At 34.0% G+C, this 21,045-nt stretch overlaps 1 protein-coding gene across 2 annotated transcripts in view; it reads left to right on the top strand.

Moving 5' to 3' along the window:
• Positions 1-21,045, top strand: part of SCN9A (sodium voltage-gated channel alpha subunit 9) — a 108,530-nt gene that overhangs the window by 63,634 nt on the left and 23,851 nt on the right. For both annotated transcript variants that reach the window (XM_012440613.2, XM_012440614.2), the window contains exons 19-23: positions 2,091-2,264; positions 7,280-7,402; positions 11,521-11,802; positions 12,709-12,762; positions 13,681-13,818. In XM_012440613.2, coding sequence (XP_012296036.2) covers positions 2,091-2,264; positions 7,280-7,402; positions 11,521-11,802; positions 12,709-12,762; positions 13,681-13,818 — 771 coding nt within the window. The remainder of the gene's footprint in view (positions 1-2,090; positions 2,265-7,279; positions 7,403-11,520; positions 11,803-12,708; positions 12,763-13,680; positions 13,819-21,045) is intronic.

Here is a 21,045-nt window from a genome sequence, read left to right on the forward strand (position 1 = left end):
TCATATGAGGACAAGAAAGTAAAGATATTTCAAGAAGCTGGTGTTTGTACTTAGACAGGTTGCCAATTAAACTAGATTTGTTAAAAGTACAGCGAACCCCCATGACACATGTTTATCTATGTAACAAACCTTCGCAAGTACCCTCAAACCCAAAAGTTAAGAAGAAGTAATAGCTCTCATGTAGTATATATTTATTGTGTTTCAGAATCTTCTTTTAGATTTTTTTCTCATTTAATTTTCAAACAACCATGCTAAATTATGGCATTTTGCTTATTTTACCAATGATGAAGCTGGGTACAGTTTTAAGAGTTGCTTAATTTTCCAAAGCTAGTAAATGACAGAGCTATCACTAAATTGAAGTCTAAAGTCAAAGTCACCATATCTTTTCACCATGTTGTGACTCCTCAGAAAGAATACACACAAAATAGAAGTAAAGGAGTAGTAACTGAAATTAGTAACCGTAAAGCATTAGTCCTAAAACAGGTAGAGCTCACATAGGGTCACTCTTGCCTTCTTGCTTCCACATCCACAAAATTGGTTCTGGAAGCTAGAACCCCTGTTGACTGAATTCTAATTCTGGCACTGGGACCAGTCAGAGAAGTTCTCATCATCAATACTTCCTGCTGGCTCTGCTCTGACCCTGTACATTAGTTCTAGAAACAGCCTTCTTTTCCTTGTGACTCAGCCCCTTCCTTGTCTTTGTATTTCAAGGACTGAGTCATTGCCATAGTTTCTGTTTAGATGGCTTGCCTGATTCCTCCAGAACTTGGGGGTAGAGTGACAGGGAGGAAAATCCTGAGTGCTAGAAGCCTCTCTCTGCACTTCAATTCCACTGACTTTCAGCACCTCTGCCAACTGCTAGGACCTTCTTTTTGCATCTTAGTAGGTCTGTTCAGTCTTTCTGCCCCAACTTGTCTCTTTTCTTCATATTGATACCAACAGTTTCCCAAAACTTCTAAGGAAAATTTCAGAGTATTGATAGCAAAACTTGGAATAAGAAGAATCTGAGTGGCACAAGTCTATGAACATAGACAGGTAATAAATGTAACATTAACTACAAAGGACACAGGTCTTTGGCTTTCATTTTATCCAACAGGGTTAATAGTGTTTCAATCTGAAAGAGAAAATTCAAATACTTTAGAACTGTTAAGATCAGCAGTCATTTTCAATGTCTCAATGAGCCCAGTTTTTAAGTCCATTCAAATTCTTTGTCAAGGGACATGTGGCTGAAGTATCAAGTCAAAGTCGCCCTGTCTTTTCACTATGTTGTGGCTCCTCAGAAAGAAGAGCATACACAAAATATAAGTAAATGAGTGATAATAAAAATTAGTAACAGTAAAGCATAAGCCCTAAATCAGATAGAGCTCATCTAATGTTGTCACGTAATATTGTTGTATGTCCCTTACCAAAATTTCTTGGAAAACATAAGATGTACCACATTCATGGAGAGAATAGAAGAGTGATTTTTAGAGCTGAAGCTTTGAATGATAATATATGGATGGGTAATCAAAGGAAAAAGCACCCTCTGTGTTCCACGGGTCTGTTAAGCTACTGCAGTTACTCTTTTAGCAAAACTTTCCTTGCCTGCTGCTATGCTATTCACATGGTTCTAGGCACTGGGATGCACAAGCCTTTGAGAGCTGAAAGAGAGGCTTCACATCCTACTAGTGGGGGCAAAGGAGAGTGTGGGATGTGACAAGTTTATAACAGGGGCTGGCCATGGGATCATGTCTTAAATTATTAGGACTTATCCAGTTTTAATGTAGAAAGAGGAGGAGTCAGATGGAGGTGGAAATGATCAGATGTCAGAGATCACGAGTCTTTTTGTGGATTATAAGTAATTTTATTCTTTTGCACTTTCTCTTGACCTCTGATGACCAGCAGCAGCAGCACTGGTGAGAAGGCTAGAACTAAGTGTTATGTGGTAATTGTAAACCAGAAAAAAGTCAGCTGGCCCATGTCAGTATTATGTTTCAGTGGTCTTAGCATTAGAATTGTATTTTTTCTGTTTTTTTTTTTTTTTTTTTTTTTTTTAATGAATCATAAGGCTTCAGTTGTGCATGATTGAAACTTGAATATTATTTTCACAGGCTTTTGAAGATATATATATTGAAAGGAAAAAGACCATTAAGATTATCCTGGAGTATGCAGACAAGATCTTCACTTATGTTTTCATTCTGGAAATGCTTCTAAAATGGGTAGCATATGGTTATAAAACATATTTCACCAATGCCTGGTGTTGGCTGGATTTTCTAATTGTTGATGTAGGTACTTTTGAATTCATTTTAAAAGAGGATTTATTCTTACTAAATGTTGTGAAAAAACCCTCACCCATATTGTGTATTATCATATTTTAATTTTGTTAAGCTTCATATACTTTCAGGCTATAGGTTTATGCTTTTAGGAATATTAGTACAGCCAGTGGAAATATATCTGTGAGGATTATTAGAACAGAAATCCTTAAACAAATGTAAATTTTTTTCTGTGCCATTCTAACACTATTAATTGACTTTGTATGTTTTCTACAATCAAAGGAGATGTGATTTTTAAAAAATATGTTATTTTAATGTCATTCCTGTTATTCCTTTGTATGCAAATGCAAAGTTAACTTTGTATTTGGCAGGGGAAGAAGGCATGAAATTTAAAAATATCTATCTCAGACTCAATTACAGGAAAAACCGACATGAGACACAATTGTCTCTATCTCAAATATGCAACTTGCCCTTCATCTCTAGAATGGCAGTGGGACAGAGGAGTAGGCATTATTATTAATGTAATAATTTTACATAATAAATTCAAAGGACTGTTGAATACTTGGATGATGGAAAATACATAAGAATTCTTTAGTTTACATATTATTTTAACAAAGCAGGAATATTTTTACTGGCTTCTGATTGAGGTAGTCAGGAAAGAAATCTTACAACAGTCAGTGAGATCAAGGAATCCCAAAAACAAATTAATAGTGTAACACCCATTATTATCATTTCATTGAATTTATGCTAGTATTTTATATTTTAATGATATAAGTTAATAATATATATGACTTTTTAAAATTATGGCTTTGTAAAATGGCTTTCTTCCATTATTTTATATCCTCAGTTTCCTAGCCTTATTTTTTCTCAGAATAATATTTTTTTTTCTTTTACTAATTCTTCTAGATTTTCAGAAACCTAACCTTAATGTTTAGGAAAGAAACATCCTATAATCAGTTATAGTTTTTAAAGATTTGTTTTCCATATCATGCATGACATAATTAGAGGTCAACATGCAAATTTTTATGTTCCAATAAGTACTTTAAAATTTAACCAAGATTTTGCATTATCGAGCTTTTAAGAAAAGTTGAATTCATACACCATCATACATGGATTAGAAAATCACAAGTAAGCATGACCATAAATAGTAAAACCTGACTGCAAAATGTTACCAAATTAGTCACATTTACACAAAAGTTCAATTTCTCAACTGTTATTTAAAGCTTCATAAACTTTTGGCTTCTGGCCAGGTGTGGTGGCCTATGCCTATAATTCCAGCACTCTGGGAGGCCAAGGTGGGTGGATCAACTGAGGTCAGGAGTTCAAGACCAGCCTGGCCAACATGTTGAAACCCCCGTCTCAACTGAAAAATACAAAAAAAAATTGTGAGGCATGGTGGCGGACACCTGTAATCCCAACTACTCAGGAGGCTGAAGCAGGAGAATTGCTTGAACCCGTTAGGCAGCGGTTGCAGTGAGCTGAGATTGCGCCACTGCACTCCCACCTGGCGACAGAGCAAGACTCTCTCTCTCTCTATATATATATCTATATATATTACGTATATAATATATATATTATATATATCTATATCTATATATAGATATGTTTTATATAAAATAAATTTATATAAGTTTTATATAAAATGTATTTTATATAAAACTTATATAAGTTTATTTTATATAAAACTTATATAAAAAATATATTTTATATATATTTAATATATATCATATATATTATTAACTTATATATATAAAACTTTTGGTTTCTTAATCATACAACATATTAAATATTAAAAGCATAACACTTGTTTTCTATAATATGTAGGTTATGTGAAAATTTTTTTAACATAGCTGTATATTACACCTCATATATGTTCTTTTGGGCTTCCTCTATGAGAATGCTAACTTTTGATATAGCAATAATTTCTTGTTGTTTTTCAATTAACTTTTCATATACCAAGTTGTCTAGTTACTGCCTAGAAAATGGAAAATGATAAAATGGATATTTATATAATATAGTAGTTTTAAAGGAAGGCTACCCCAAAACGAGAAGAAATTATAGAAGGAATGTAGGTTACCTTTCTTTTCTCTTCAATCGTAAATATGACTAGGTCTTGCTCTTAAAAAGTTATATAATATTTAAAATATTTTAAAATCTTTATTTATTTATTTATTTATTTATTTATTTATTTACTTACTTACTTACTTACTTACTTTTGAGACGGAGTTTCGCTCGTTACCCAGGCTGGAGTGCAATGGCGCGATCTCGGCTCACGGCAACCTCCGCCTCCTGGGTTCAGGCAATTCTCCTACCTCAGCCTCCCGAGTAGCTGGGACTACAGGCGCACGCCACCATGCCCAGCTAATTTTTTGTATTAGTAGAGACGGGGTATCACCATGTTGACCAGGATGGTCTCGATCTCTTGACCTCGTGATCCACCCGCCTCGGCCTCCCAAAGTGCTGGGATTACAGGCTTGAGCCACCGCATAAAATCTTTAAAATATTATTACAAATATACTCATTTTTATCACTCAGTATAAGAAATAAAGGTTTACAAGTAAAATTTAACTTACTTTAAAATAAGAGATTTGGCTGTTTAATAATGGAAATTGTTTTATATTTGAAAATTTAAAGTGATGATTCTCAATGAGTATAACCTCCTGCTCATGGAGATGTAATGTGCAGAATTCAGAGAGATAACTCCAATTTGAAATATTATTTAATATTTTGGAAATGAACAAATATAATGCGAAGCACAGAGAGTAAATCTTCACATTATATTTTTGCCAATAGAGATGCAAATTTCAGGATGCAGATTTGAGGGAGTGGCTGAATTTTTTTTTTTTTTTTTAAAGTATAGAAACTTATTTACAGCAATCGTTCTTGAAGCATGATCTTGAAACTGAAAACGTTGGCAAATGCAGGTGAGAACTCATGAGAGATGCAAATTCTGGCCCCCACCCCAAGACCTACTGAACCAGAAACTCTGGGGTTGGATGCAGCAAATTGTAACAAACCCTACAGATGATTCTGTTGTATATACAGGTTTCAGAACTACTAATACGATTTGCTATTCAGAGAATGGACTCGTCTGATTTCTGCAGGCTTCTTGGTTATTTGAAACTTACTTGATTAAACAGTATTCACCAGTATAGGCACATATTTGTACATATACACATGTGTTCACAGAAAGATATGAATATATATGCATATATATTCTCAGTTATAAACTGTACTGTAGTATTCTTCATAATATACATATGTTCAGTGTCATAAAACTCACTCAACTGTTGCTTGGAGAACAGACCTATCAGTATTTTAGGGGTTGTATCAATTATAACTAACATGCTTTAGTCTACCTGAATGCCTGAGACTGTGTAATGTATTCAATAAAGAAATTTATTTCTGAAAGTTCTGGAAGCTGAGAAGTCTAAGGTTGGAGGGTCTACATCTAGTGAGGACTTTCCTGCTGGTGGGGACACTGAAGAGTCTCAAGGCAGTGTAGGATATCACATGGTGAGGGGGGTTCACTGAGAGCCAAACTGGGTTTTAAATAAACCCACTCTTGTGATAACTAACTCACTCCCATGATAACCCATTAAGCTTTTACTCCATATTTTGTTCATGAAGGTAGAGCCTTCATGACCTCATCACCTTTTAAAGGCTCTGCTTCTTAATACTGTTACATTGAGAATTAAGTTTCAACATGAGTTTCAGAAGGGACAAACATTCAAACCACAGCAAAACATTTTTAATTTTTTTTTCTGATTAAGGAGGGAGCATACATATTCTCAAGTGTTCTTAAGTGGAAAATAATGGAAGTGAATGACTGGGCAAATTTAATAGTGGCATGAGGAGCAATCATTCTACTGAATATATAGCTTGAGGAATTAGAAAAAGCAATGCTACATTTAGTGAGACATTTGGAAATACTACATGAGGACAAGCACTTTAAAACACCTCCTGCTTCGTAAATAAGTTTACCTGTCTCTGATGGTAACAGCAATCAACATGGTGTGAGCAATGACATTTTTATTCCCAAAACAGATAAATATAAAAAGTTGGCTCTCATGTGTTCCTATTCTTCCTTTGAAAGCCTGAATCTCTCAATCACTACCTTAATTTGTAATGAAGAACTGCATTCCAGACATTTTTCTTAGACATCATTTCCTGCTACACAGGATATGAGACAAATGAATATTTTCCATGGAACTAATTCAGAGAGTAAATGCATTTATAGATCAAGATCTAAGGTCATTGAGGAGCTCATTGATTTGTAACTAAAATGTGTATTGATTGTATTGCTGTTCATGTTCTTAAGATAATTTACGATAAGAACTCAAATTTCTTTTGCATACTGGTTATGGTTGTGGCCGATCTATCTAATATGATGAAGTTCCTATTATATCTATATTGACTGTGAAGCCAATGAGATCAGCTACTCTCATTCTCTTTTCAGTACAATTGTGATTTTTCTCCCATGAAAAATTATTTGGTAGATCTTTGGTGCCAATCCTGAGAAATTGTAGGGCAGAAGCAATCTCACTGAGAATTTGTCTCAACTCAAAAGCATGAGTCTTCAAAATGTTTTTGAATAAGACTTATACTAAGACATAGATTTAGTTGAGTGAATGCCACACTTTTAGGGCTTAGCTTCAGCATCACACATTTCATTTTGACCTTAGTTTTATAATTAAAATGTTGACTATTTTTCTAATCTTTTAGATTTAATAAGTAATTATATAACAATTGGTTACAAAAGTGTGAAAAGCGTATGCATGTCTTTTATTCAAATAAAATAAACAACTTACTTTGTTTTCATTATTTCTTCTTGTTTTAACTAACCTTTTAAATCTATTTCCTTACAGAAACATCCAATTACCCTATTTTTAGGCATTGACTAGATAACTCCACATATAAAATCTTATCGTTCCTGTTGAGTTGCTTTTAGTGTTTCAAAATTGACCTTTTCTTTTTTATGCTTTACCATTTTATTGAAACAATTAATGAAAACATTATTTTTATAGGTTTCTTTGGTTACTTTAGTGGCAAACACTCTTGGCTACTCAGATCTTAGCCCCATTAAATCCCTTCGGACCCTGAGAGCTTTAAGACCTCTAAGAGCCTTATCTAGATTTGAAGGAATGAGGGTAAGAAAATATTAAACTTTATATAATATTATTTTTTAATGGGATATAAAATATGAAAACAATGGGTATGTAGAAATTATGAGTTGTTTCTATTTACATAAATATATGGGCTGTTTATGTATGTGTACATACATATACATATACACATATACATATATATGTGTGTATATTATGCATATAATGGTATGCATATATACTATAGTATGCATTTATATACTATATATGCACGCATATAAAATATGCATATATATGGCATATATATGATATACATAATAGTATATATGCATATTATATATAAATGGTATATATATGCATACTAATATTAATACTATAGTATTAAATAGTATATTACTAAAAATAGTAAAATACTAATTAGTATATACTAGTATATACCAATATATACAGAATATGAAATGTTATATATAAAATATGCATCTATAGTATATGTATATACAGTATTTCATTTACTGTACATATTAGTATGTATATATATGCATACTCTCTCTCTCTCTATATATATATATGCACAGTATTTCAGTTCATATTGTTTAACAAGGGAATAAACTAATCACAGTAATCCTGCCTTTATCTAGTATTTTCAGACAATAGAATGATCCAAATGACTTTTTTCTTATTAGATGGAAATCTTCCCTGTGCTAGGAAGTTCAAGTGAAAGGGGAAATTTTTAGTCCGAACACCATGTCTTATACATAAGTCATCATGGACCTGCTTATATCAGGTGCTCAAATAATATTTGTTTAAGGAACTACCTGGGTAAAGAGCATTAGAAAAGACAGGGAAATGATACAGCCTCAGCCATCATATTTAATTTCATCTTTAAAACAACACTGCAAAGTAAGTGGAATTATAACTAAATTACATTTGAGGAAACTAAAGCTCAGAGAGTTTACTTAATTTTCACTTAGGCTGCAGAGTGCCTGAAAAGATATTCAATTAGCAGAGACAAACAAGTTATAATAATGACAACTACCATAACCTAGCTTTAAGGATTGTACTGTACCAGCAACTTTGTAACACATATGAAGACAACTTTATTTTCTGTAATTAGCCCATATCCACATGTGTTGTTACTCTTCTAATATTTCTTCTCCAGATTCATACCTGCTTTTTCATGCCTCTGTTGTTCTGGAATGCTTCCCCCTGCCCTCCCCTAACCATAATCCATCTATACAGCAGATAAACACCTACCTGTCCTTTAAGGCTCAATTTAAATTTGCCTTGTCCATCCACCAGCAGACATAACTGGATATTCTGTCTGTGCACACACCTAAAATCCTCATTATATTGTATTTTACTTATTGTTTACTTAACTGCCTCCTTACCTTACAATCTCTGAGCAGTTTAACATGGACATTAGCCTAGCTTACTGATACTTTCAGTGTGGTTTACCGACCAGCTATTAGCATTATCTACAAACTTATTAAAAATGCAAATTTTTGGATCTCACCCCAGTCCTACTTGGTCAGAAACTCTGGGATGGTGATAAAAAATCTTGGTTTTAACCAACCTCAAGTGAACATGAGATCTTTCAGCCTATCAAATCTTCACTGTTATCCCTACAAACCTAACTAAACATAACTGCAATCTCTGCGACTCACAGTATCCAGTGTATAATGGTTTCAAAGTATATAAAAGAGATCACGATTGTACAAAGAAGTTCATAAGCACAATTCAAATATCTATCTACAAGTCGAAAATTGCAAGTTTCATTTTGTGCAAAAACATGGTATTAGAATTCATTGACATTAACTTAATTTTTTGAATATTAATAGAATGTTACAATCTATCCAGAACTTTCCCTACAAAACCACTTCCTTCACTGGTTAAGCCAACCCACTATTTTACTCTGCTTTTTGTTCTTTATCTGTAATACAGGAGAATAGTATATTTTGAGGGGCAAATGTCTATTTAGTTACATTTGTTAACCATGCAAAAAGAGACATTTCTTCATGCCGCAGGGCTATTTTGAAGGATAAATGAAATAATGAAATAATGCATTTAAGGCATATGGTAGTTAGCTTGTTTGAGTCTTTAGGCTCTTTAGCTTTCCCAACTGGCTTCTCATCTGGCCAATAGGTGCTTGTCTTTCTCAGAGACCCGTGATTCCATCATTACTCACATCTTTTAGAAAGACATTTTAAACACCAACTATGTGTCAGCTACTGTGGTATAAAAAACACAGAGTACAGTGGTACACAGACCCTGGTCCCCAAAGGGTGAGTAGGGTCATTGGTTGCAAGAGAGACAGACAAGGGTACATAATGCTGCAGGAGTATACAGGAAGGAGTGGCTACCAGGGAAGTCTGGGAAGACATCACAAAGAGGTGACATTTCAGACATTTCAGATATTTCATGACTGAAGAGTAAGCCCCAAATCATAGGCAGATAGGCATTCAAGGCAATGATACCACATGGTTGGGCAGCACAGAACAGAGTGTGCAAGGTGTGCTTGGTCAACGACTACACAGATCAGTGTGCCTAGAGGGTAGCAGGAAATGAGCATGAAAAGTAGGCTCTGCTAAGAGCTGGCCACTTTGAACTTCATTCTCTATTCCTGCTCCTCCTTTTTTTTTTTTTTAATTTTTTTTTTTTTTTTAAGACGGGGTTTCACCATGTTGGTCAGGCTGGTCTTGAACTCTCGACCTCAGGTGATCCGCCCACCTTGGCCTCCAAAGTACTTGGATTACAGGCGTAAGCCACCATGCCTGTCCCCTCTTAACCTTTTTTGAGGCCACATAGACTATAAGAATCTGATGAAAGTAAAAATTGTCTTTCCAGAACGAGACCACAACCATAATGTTTGTTAAATAATTTCATTCCCTCAGGGAACCTCTACAGGTCCATGAACTCCAAATAATCATTGCTGTAAACCAAAGGTCGACAAACTCCGTCCTGTTTTTGTAAAGAAAATGTTCTTGGAACACAGCCAGACCCATTTGTTTATGTGTGACCTATGACTACCATGGCAGAGTTGAATAGTTTCAATAGAGATATAACCCACAAAGCCTGAAAATATTTATAAAAATGTTGGCAAACGCTCTCCCTAGATGATCTGACCAGTAGTCAGAGATCCTTAATATTTCTCCATTTTAAAGCATCTTGAGAACCTGCTTAATACAGAAAAGAAGGATCCCAATGCTACTTCCCTAACAGGTTAATCTTTAACACATTTGTACTTGAATGAGAACTCGAGCTGAAGTGTAAGAAGACAGGTGTTGAAGGATTAAGTAAATGAGAAAATCTGGAGAGTGTTAAATGCTACAATAATTGCCCTGGAGTAAAACTGGAGCGCCAAGACACACTGGTGATCAATAGCAGTAGAAATGCCGAAAAGCAGAAATAAACAAAGGATTAAAGAAAAACTGCTCCTAATTTTTTGCTTTAACTGAGGGCAGCACTATCTGTATTTAGTCAAAGGCTTACATATAAAGTATTTTAGAGTAATAATAATAAATTCAAAAAGATTGCTCTTATTTTGAAGAACCAGCCAAATCTAAAGGATTCAAACCATTTAAAGACCCTCAATCCTTTTGTAAAGAGGAATATCTCAAAAAAAGAAAGAATAAGAAAAGAAAAAAAATTAAAATGACATTCGGTTGTAATTCCACCTGATACACGCCAATAGTTTCTCTATGGGAAAATCTTTAATGCTGGTAATAATTCTAGGATCAAGAACATTTAGATGTGTATACATATAAATCTTTCATTTATATTTATGAATTTTTTTTCCCCAGAGGGTACAGATTTTACAAGTTTACCTTATCACTAACAGGTTTTATTATTTTTGTTTATTTTACATTTATTTAAGCTATTATACCATCTTGGTTATTTTGTCTTACATTTTGCTAATAATTGTACTGTGTGATAATCATGTAATTTGTAAGCCTTGTGATCACAGAGCTCATGTCTCATTTTATCTTGCTTGGCACACTGCTGAGTGTAGAGCAGGCATTTAATAAACGTGTCGGTTGGTTTGATGTCTTAGATATTTAAGGGTGGCTTTTCTAATTTGTTTATGTCTGCATTGCGTTTCTTTTATGTGGCCTATTTAACATCTTACTAATCCTAATCATTCTTTTCTTTCTTCTTAATATTAGGTGGTTGTGAATGCACTCATAGGAGCAATTCCTTCCATCATGAATGTGCTACTTGTGTGTCTTATATTCTGGCTGATATTCAGCATCATGGGAGTAAATTTGTTTGCTGGCAAGTTCTATGAGTGTATTAACACCACAGATGGGTCACGGTTTCCTGCAAGTCAAGTTCCAAATCGTTCCGAATGTTTTGCCCTTATGAATGTTAGTCAGAATGTGCGATGGAAAAACCTGAAAGTGAACTTTGATAATGTCGGACTTGGTTACCTATCTCTGCTTCAAGTTGTAAGTGACCCCTTTCATGAATACTGGTATTTTAATGGATATTGGATGAAGGATATAAATTATTCTTTAAATAGTCTATTAATTAAAATTGAAGATAAAATACCGTGTGGCTTTAAAACAGTGTTGGTCTTGGCTGGGTGCAGTGGCTCATGCCTGTATCCCAGAACTTTGGGAGGCTGAGGTGGGCAGATCACGAGGTCAGGAGTTTGAGACTAGTCTGGCCAACATAGTGAAACCCCATCTCTACTAAAAATACAAAAAATTAGCCGGGTGTGATGGTGTGTGCCTGTAATCCCAGCTACTCGGGAGGCTGAGGCAGGAGAATCGCATGAACCCGGGAGGTAGAGGTTGCAGTGAGCTGAGATAGCACCATTACACTCCAGCCGGGGCAACAGTGCAAGACTCCATCTCAAAAAAAAAAAAAAGTGTTAGTCTTTCCTAGAACATGTTCCTACATAAATAAGAAGCATAGGTTCTGTTGCATTTATTAATTTATAATTGACTCTGGTGTCATGTAGACTCCCATCTCGCACCATTCAAATATTGCTTCAAAAATAAGTATTTGGGGACGTCCTGCTTCACACTATGGAGGGACGAGAGGAACTTTCTACTGACATGGAGAATGCTTAAGAAATGGAAAAAAGATGTTTGCTGTCTTCTTTAGAAAAATTTTTCGGTTTATATGCAAAATTCACAGACAATTGTAACAACTTGGAAATAATTAACTAGGACTAAGATTTAGAATGTTACTTGGGAATATGTTTTTTTTTTAAATCTTTATATTAAATTGACATACTTACTAGTATTACTTAATAACTGTGGTAACATGAAACAGACAAAACTATGTTTATTGCTATTTTAGAATATAAGCTTAACATTCAGATTCTATTAATGTTATCCTTATAGGCAACGTTTAAGGGATGGACAATTATTATGTATGCAGCAGTGGATTCCGTTAATGTAAGTATTGATTATCATAACACTAAACTTTGTTTCTAAAAGCTTCTTAGTTTATTTCAGTGATTTCCAAACTACAGTTTCATGAAGCCCTTGAGAGACAAACAATGAAGAACATCCACCTGATAGTAGCCTAGTGGTTATGAGTACAGCAGTTGGAGAGAGAGCCCAATTCAAATTCTAGCTGTACCACATCCATCAAGCTCTAGAACTGACTTTGGGCAAATTACTTTACCTTCTTGAGACTTAGTTTATTTGTCGAATCTATAATTTAATCAATCTATAATTTGTCTAATAAATGTCTATAATCATTAAATGTCTACCCCATAGTGTTGCTGTGAGGATCCAACAAGAAAATACAAGCAGAGCACTTAGCACAGGCTGGCAATACTAAATGCTCAGTAAATATTAACTTATCAAAATAAAAATAAAATAATTTTAATGTATAGTTTTTACTCTTTACATTTAAAGCTTGGATGAGTTTATGTGAAATAAGTTCCATGGTAAGAAACTTTAATGATTACTCTCTATGTCATATTTTTACAAAATCTAATAAAGACATATTTGGAATCAAGTGAAAATACATGACAAACTTTATATGATGTCTCTTTTATAGTACTTTTGGAAATAAAATATACATAGTATGTCACTTAGTTATTAAATTGTCCTACCAATATAAAGACAAGTATACATGTAATTAAGCCCTTTGTAATTATTTGAAGATTATATTCATAAGTATGTAATAAATATATATTGAATAATTTTCTAAGAATGATTATATTAAGCCTCAACAGTGCTATGGCTTCTTAAATCCTATGTTTACCTAGGATAGCACTGTTTGAATTACCTTGTCAAACCATGTGAAAAAGAAAATGATGAATGTTATTGTCTATACAATGCTAACTTTTGTAAATTTTATAGGTAGACAAGCAGCCCGAATACGAATACAGCCTCTACATGTATATTTATTTTGTCATCTTTATCATCTTTGGGTCATTCTTCACTTTGAACTTGTTCATTGGTGTCATCATAGATAACTTCAACCAACAGAAAAAAAAGATAAGTATTTCAAGTATTTTTCATTGCAATGAAAGGGATGAACAATTTTTTTCCATAAAAAATCATGTAAAGTTTAATTTGATATCAATTCATGATTAGTTTCATTCATTTATTTTTCAAATACTTGACTAGTATACAATTACAAATATTTTTAATCTCATTTTTGCATAGAAAACAATTTTCTAAATAATAGGTGCTGGCTAACCTATGATTTAGGTTAAACGCATAGGTTTTGAGCAATGTATCAACTATTCTGTTTTTTCCAATGTTTCCTATAGAGGACTGAATAAATAACAAAAATCAATACACTATTCAAACATATTTTATAAATAGTTATTTATTTTATTCTGTGTGATATGTATTAGGTTGGAGCTTAGGAAGAGACCAACGTAAGATATGGCTCCTGAGCTCAAGGAGTTTATATCATAGCAGAATAAATAATGCAGGTAATGGGAATGAATATTTGTTGAATACTGTAATTTAGGCAATCTTCTGAAATTTTTGCTTAATTAATCTTCACACCAACTTTGTTAGTTTCTTTGACCTACCAGAACCAGGATAATACAAACCTAATGGCTTAAAACAAGATAAATGTATTCTCTCATACTTTTGGAGATTAGAAGTCCAAATTCAAAATGTTGGTGAGTCTGCATTCTCTTTAAAGCGTCTAAGGAAGTATCTTTTATTGCATCTTCCAGCTTCTGGAAACCCAGGTATTCCTTGGTTTATGGCAACAGAACTCCAATCTCTCCCTTCATAGTGACATGCCATTTTCCCTCTGTGTGTCTTTCTCCTCTACTAGTAAGGACGCCAGTCACACTGAATTAATTGCCCACTCCACTCCAGTATGACTTCATCTTAATTACATCTGCAATGACACTATTTTCTAATAAGGTCACATTCTGAAGTGTTAAGGGTTGAGACTTCAACATTCCTTCTTGGGGCACACAATTCAACCCATAGCATCAATCACAAAAGGTGTTATTACAGAGTCTCTTTTATAAAAGAAGAAAGGCACAGAGAGATTAAGTGACTTACCCAAGGTCATACATCTAGAATATGGTGAAGGTTAGATAGAGTCAGTAGTAAATTCAATGTATCTTGTAACTCTGTTGCTTTTGACTCTCTACTAAGCTCTATCCCTCAATACTGTAATAGGAGATAACGATAAATACAATAAGAAAAAATTAACAAGAACAAAAAAAAATGCATGACAGTCAGATGAAAAAACAGATGCTGCTGTAGAATGGCTTATGAAATATGTGACAATTGAGAAGGCTTTGGAAGATGGGTAAGAAGACAGGTAGCAACTAGGAGGCAAAAAGAATGGCTAATCCACACGGAGGGAAACAGGAATGAGTGAGCAAACGCATTGTGTTGATAAAAGGCAGCAATTCAGGAGGGATAGCAATCCGTTCAGTTCTGAAGAAACTTAAGATTTGGAGAAATAGTAAAAGTTGAAGTTTGACCTGCTTGAGAGCAGATATAAAAAGCTGTAATAGGCCTTTTTTAGTAGCAGCTGGTGTTTAATTGATATATGTTGAGCAGGAAAGAGCATGTAAGCAGGACATTGATGTTTATTAAGACTCCATGATAGGTCAGATCCTGTGTAAAATACTTCAAACGTAATGGTAGTCAAATTTTTATAACAAATCTGAAAGACAGAGTATCCTCATTTAACCTCTCAGAAAAATTATCTTATTTGCACATGGTTTGACCTCTAAAAAGTAGTTTCATTATGGATCTAACTCCAGAATTGCTTTTTCTAGAGTCTGAGACTGAGCTTTTAAAAAAAAATTAATCTAGCAGTGATGCACAGAATGACTAGGGAAAGACCAGACTATTTCAGACCCTCCTTGATGTGCCACCTGGACCACACTTAGTCTCCAAATTAGTCCTGCGTGGCAGTGGAGAATAGGGGCTATTTTCCATTAAAACGTTTTAGCGGTGGAATCTATATTATTGCTTGTGATTTGCAAGAGATAAAGGAATCTAACTCTGGAGTTTCTTGTCAATAACCGAAGTACTCTGGTTGTGGTACCACCTATACAAAAAGAGACCTTTGGAGAATAAAGAATAGAATTACAAAGAGGATAATAATTTCGGGTACTGGTTTAGCATCTAAGACAACAGAGGTATATGTATCAAAATGTCATTAGTGTGCATGATTGACTATTCAATGTATATAAAAATTTAGCAAATACTACATTATTTATCCTGACATTTCCAAATGCAGAATTTTTAAAGATTTTTAAATCTTGTGTTCCATTTTACATTTCATAAAGTGTACCTTGATTTTTCTATTTATTTTTCTCAACTTAAGCATTATATACACATATATGTAATATATAAGCACACACAAGTGATTCCTCAGTCTTCCCTGCATAGGATAAATTAAACACATCTAGAAAGAACAGTATGAGCATGAATAAAACAGCCACAGCCCAACTGGCTTTAATTTTCTTGCTTGTTAACGTATTCTCACAACATTGCTATTGCAGGAAGTAAAATAACGTGGGTTGATACCATCACCACTACTGTAAGGAAAGAATTACTTATTTAGAAGCATCAGAAACGATCCCCTATCATTCTCCCAATATTTCATCTTGCAATCTAAGTATAGCTTTTATTTTCTGGCCTTTTCTGAATGATTTAAAATTTCTTTCCACTCTTCCCTGAAAAACCATGACCAACATTTCAATAAGTTAACACCTGCTATGTAGGAGTAGGTACTAGATGCTTTGTTACGAACTCATTTATTCCATAGGAAAAAAAAGGTAATAAAAGTGGTATCCTTTTTTTCACCTTTTCTAATTTTAATTATTGTGGTAAGGATACTTGAGGAGATCTACCCACTTAACTAAATTTTTAAGTATACTATATATATTGTTAACTATAGGCACAAAGTGCTACAGCAAGTCTCTAGAACATTTTCATCTTGCATAATTGAAACCTTATTCCTGTTGAATAGAAATTCTCCCTTCATGCCCTGGCAATCACCATTCTTCTCCCTGTTTCCATGAGTTTGACTATTTTAGATACCTCATAGAAATAGAATTATGCAGTATTTTTTTCTGTGACGTTACTTAGCATAAATTTCTCCAGGTTCATTCAAGTTGTTGCATATGGCAGGATTTCTTTTTTTATAAAGCTGAAATTGTGTGTGTGTGTGTGTGTGTGTGTGTGTGTGTACAAATACATTTTTTATTCTATCACTCATCAATAGACATTTAAGTTGTTTTCATATTTGGATATAGTAAATAGTGTTGAAATGAACATGGAAGTGTGGACTCTGAGATCCTGAGTTCAAATCTTTTAAATATGCTCAGATGTGGCATTACTAAATCATATGGTAGTTACATTTTAAACCTTTTCAGGAACTTTCATACTGTTTTCTATGGCAGCTACATGATTTTACATTCTAACAATATACAAGGGTTCTAATTTCTCCATATCCTTACCAACACCTATTATCTTTTGGTTTGGGTGGTTTTTGTTTTTGATAATAGCCATCCTAGCAGGTGTGAGATGACATCCCATTACAGTCTGCTTGTTTTTTTTTTTTTTTTAGATGGCATCTCACTCTGTCGCCAGGCAGGAGTGCAGTGGCACCATCGTGGCTCACTGCAACCTCTAACTCCCTGGTTCAAACAATTCTCCTGCCTCATCCTCCCAAGTAGCTGGGATTACAGGCACATACCACCACGCCCAGTTAATTTTTTGTATTTTTAGTAGAGACAGAGTTTCACCATGTTGGCCAGGATGGTCTCTATGTCCTGACCTCGTGATCCACCTGCCTTGGCCTCCTAAAGTGCTGGGATTACAGGCATGAGCCACCAGGCCTGGCCCTCATTTCAGTTTTTATTTGAATTTTCTGATGATTAGTAATATTGAGCATTTTTTCACGTACCCATTGGCTATTTGTATGCCTTCTTAAGTGTAGGAGTTCCTTATATATTTTGGATATTAACCACTTATTAGATATATGCTTTGCAAGTATTTTATCCCATTCTGTAGGTTACTTTTTCACCCTCTTCATTGCTTCCTTTTTTTGTCCAAAGCTTTTTAGTTTGATATGGTCCTACTTGTCGATTTTTTGCTTTTGTTTGAATTTTGGATTCATTTGCAAGAAATCATTGTCAAGACTGATATCATGAAGCTTCTTCTGCATCTATTTTGATGATCATGTCATTTGAATCCTTCTCAGTTCATGTGGTGCATCTAATTATTTGATCTGCATATGTTGAACCATCCTTGCATCTTAGGGATAACTCCCACTTGGTCATAGTACATGATCATTTAATGAACTGTTGCATTCAGTTTGCTAATATTTTGATGAAGTTATTTGCATATATGTTCATCAGGGATCTTGCCTTGCAATATGCTTTTTTCTTTTTAAAAATTTGTTCATTTTTAATTGACAAAAATTGTGTTTATGGAGTACAAAACAATGTTTTGATCTATATCAACATTGTAGAAAGATTCAATCAAGCTAATTAACATAACCATCACCTCACCTGCTTATCACTTTTTTTGTGGTAAGAAAGTTAAAAAGCTATTCTTTTAGCAATTTTGAAATATGCATTTGTTTTTTCGTTTCCATGTGTGACTTTGACTTTTAAGTTCAGGGGTACATGTGCAGGATGTGCAGGCTTGTTACATAGGTAAACATGTGTCATGGGGTTTGTTGTACAGATAATTTCATCACTCAGGTGTTAATCCCAGTGTGCATTAGTTATTTTTACTGATCTTCTCCCTCCTTCCACCCTTCACCATCCAATAGGCCCCAGTGTGTGTTGTTCCTCTTTATGCGTCCATGTGTTCTCATCATTTAGCTCCCACTTATAAGTGACAATATGTGGTATTTGGTTTTATGTTTCTGGCTTAGTTTGCTAATGAGAATGGCCTCCAGCTCCATTTATGTCCCTGCAAAGGATATTATCTCATCTTTTTAATGGCTGCATAGTATTCCATGGAATATATTTTCCACATTGTCTATCCAGTCTATTATTGATGGGCATTTGGATTGATTCCATGTCTTTGCTATTGTTAATAGTACTGCAATAAACATATATATGTGCATAGGTTTAGGTATATGCCCAGTAATGGGATTGCTGGGTTGAATGGTGTTTCTGTCTTTAGGTCTTTGAGTAATTGCCACACAGTCTTCCATTATGGTTGAATTAATTTACACTCCCATCAACAGTATGTAAGCATTCTTTTTTCTCCACACCCTCTCCAGCATCTGTTATTTTTTGACTTTTTAATAATAGCCATCTGACTGGTGTGAGATGGTATCTCATCGTGCTTTTGATTTGCATTTCTCTAATGATCAGTGACATTGAGCTTTTTTTCATATGCTTGTCGGTTGCATGTGTGTCTTCTGATAAGTTTCTGTTCATGTCCTTTGCCCACTTCTTAATGGGGTTATTTCTTGTAAACTCATTTAGGTTTCTTATAGATTCTGGATGTTAGACCTTTCTTAGATGCATAGCAGACAAAAATTTTCTCCCATTCTGTAGACTGTCTGCTTACTCTATTGAGAGTTTCTTTTGCTGTGAAGCTCTTTAGTTTAATTAGATCCCATTTGCTAATTTTTGTTTTTGTTGCAATTGCTTTTGGTGTCTTCATCATGAAATCTTTGCCTATGCCTATGTCCTGAATGGTATTGCCTAGGTTGTCTTCCAGGCTTTTTACAGTTTTAGGTTTTACAGGTAAGTCTGTAATCGATCTTCACATTTAGTCCACCACTTTAAATGAAAAATGTACATCCTTTGATCAACATTTCCCCTTTCTCCACATGCTCTTCCCCCAAATCCTATGGTAACCACCTTTATACACTATTTCTGTAATGCTGACTTTTTAAAATTTTACAGGTAAGTGAGATTATACAGTATTTGTCTTTCTGTACCGGGCTTATGTTGCTTAGCATAATGTCCTTTAGTTGCATTCATGTTAGTATGAATGACAAAATTTCCTTCTTTTAAAATTCTGTATAGTAGCTCACTGTGCACACCTATCACATTTTCTTTATTCATTCATCTGTTGATGGACACAAGTTGCATCTATTGGTTGCTGCAACAGTAATTGCAGTTTTTGCCATTACTTTTAATTGCAGCAAAAGTAATGGTAGAAATTGCAATTATTTTTGCATCAACCTAATATGTCTTGGTTCTTGTAAATAATGCTGAAATGAACACAAGAGTACAGCTATGCCTTTGACATGATAATTTTAATTCTTTTAGATGCATACCTAGAAGTGGAATTGTTGAATTATACGGTAATTCTATTTGTTTTAGGAACTTCCATACTATTTTCTCAAACACCTGTACTAATTTACATTTTCACTAACAGGATACATAATCATAATATTACCTCACACCTCTGATATGTGTATCTCATTGTGATTTTAATTTGCATTTTCCCAATGATCAGAGATGCGGAGCATTTTTAATCTATCTATTGGCTATTTATAGCTCTTCTTTTGAGAAATGTTTGTTCAGATTATTCGCTCATTCTTCAATTGGTTTATTGATTTTCTAGGTGTTGAGTCATTTAAGTTTCTTATATATATCTTGGATGTTAGCCCTTTATCAGATGTATGGTTTGTAGATATTTTATTTCAGTCCATAGCTCTCTCTCCATTCTATTGTTTCCTTTGCTGTAAAGAACCTTGATAGTTTGATGTAATCCAATTTGTCTCTTGTTATCTTTCTTTACCTGTGCTTTTAGAGTCCTAGCCAAGAAATCCTTGCCCAGATCAACGTTATAGAGCTTTTCTTTTACGTTTTCTTCAAGTATCTTTATAGTTTCATTTCTTATATTTAAGTCTTTAAATGTTTGTTTTTTTAATATGGTGTGAGAAGGTCCAATTTCATTCTTTTGCATAAAGAATATTCAGTTTTCCCAACACTATGTGTTGAAAAGACTGTCTCTTCCCTCCCCCGTTTATTCTTCACACCTTTGTTGAAAATCAATTGACTATAAATAATAGGATTTATTTCTGGTTTTTTTAATCTTCTTCCATTGGCCAACATGTCTGTGTTTATGACAATAACATAGCTTTATATTTTGAAAGGAGAGAATATTACACCTGTAGCTTTGTTCTTTTTGCTTCAAATTGCTTTGGTCATTTGGGATCCTTTTTATTCAATTTTGAGGATTTTTTACTGTTTCTGTGAAAATTGACATTAGAATTTTGATAGGCATTGCATTGAATCTTATTTG

The sequence above is a fragment of the Aotus nancymaae genome, unplaced genomic scaffold (assembly GCF_030222135.1).
Source record: "Aotus nancymaae isolate 86718 unplaced genomic scaffold, 86718_ANA_hifiasm-v0.15.2.pri h1tg000029l, whole genome shotgun sequence".
Taxonomy (NCBI): Eukaryota; Metazoa; Chordata; class Mammalia; order Primates; family Aotidae; genus Aotus; species Aotus nancymaae.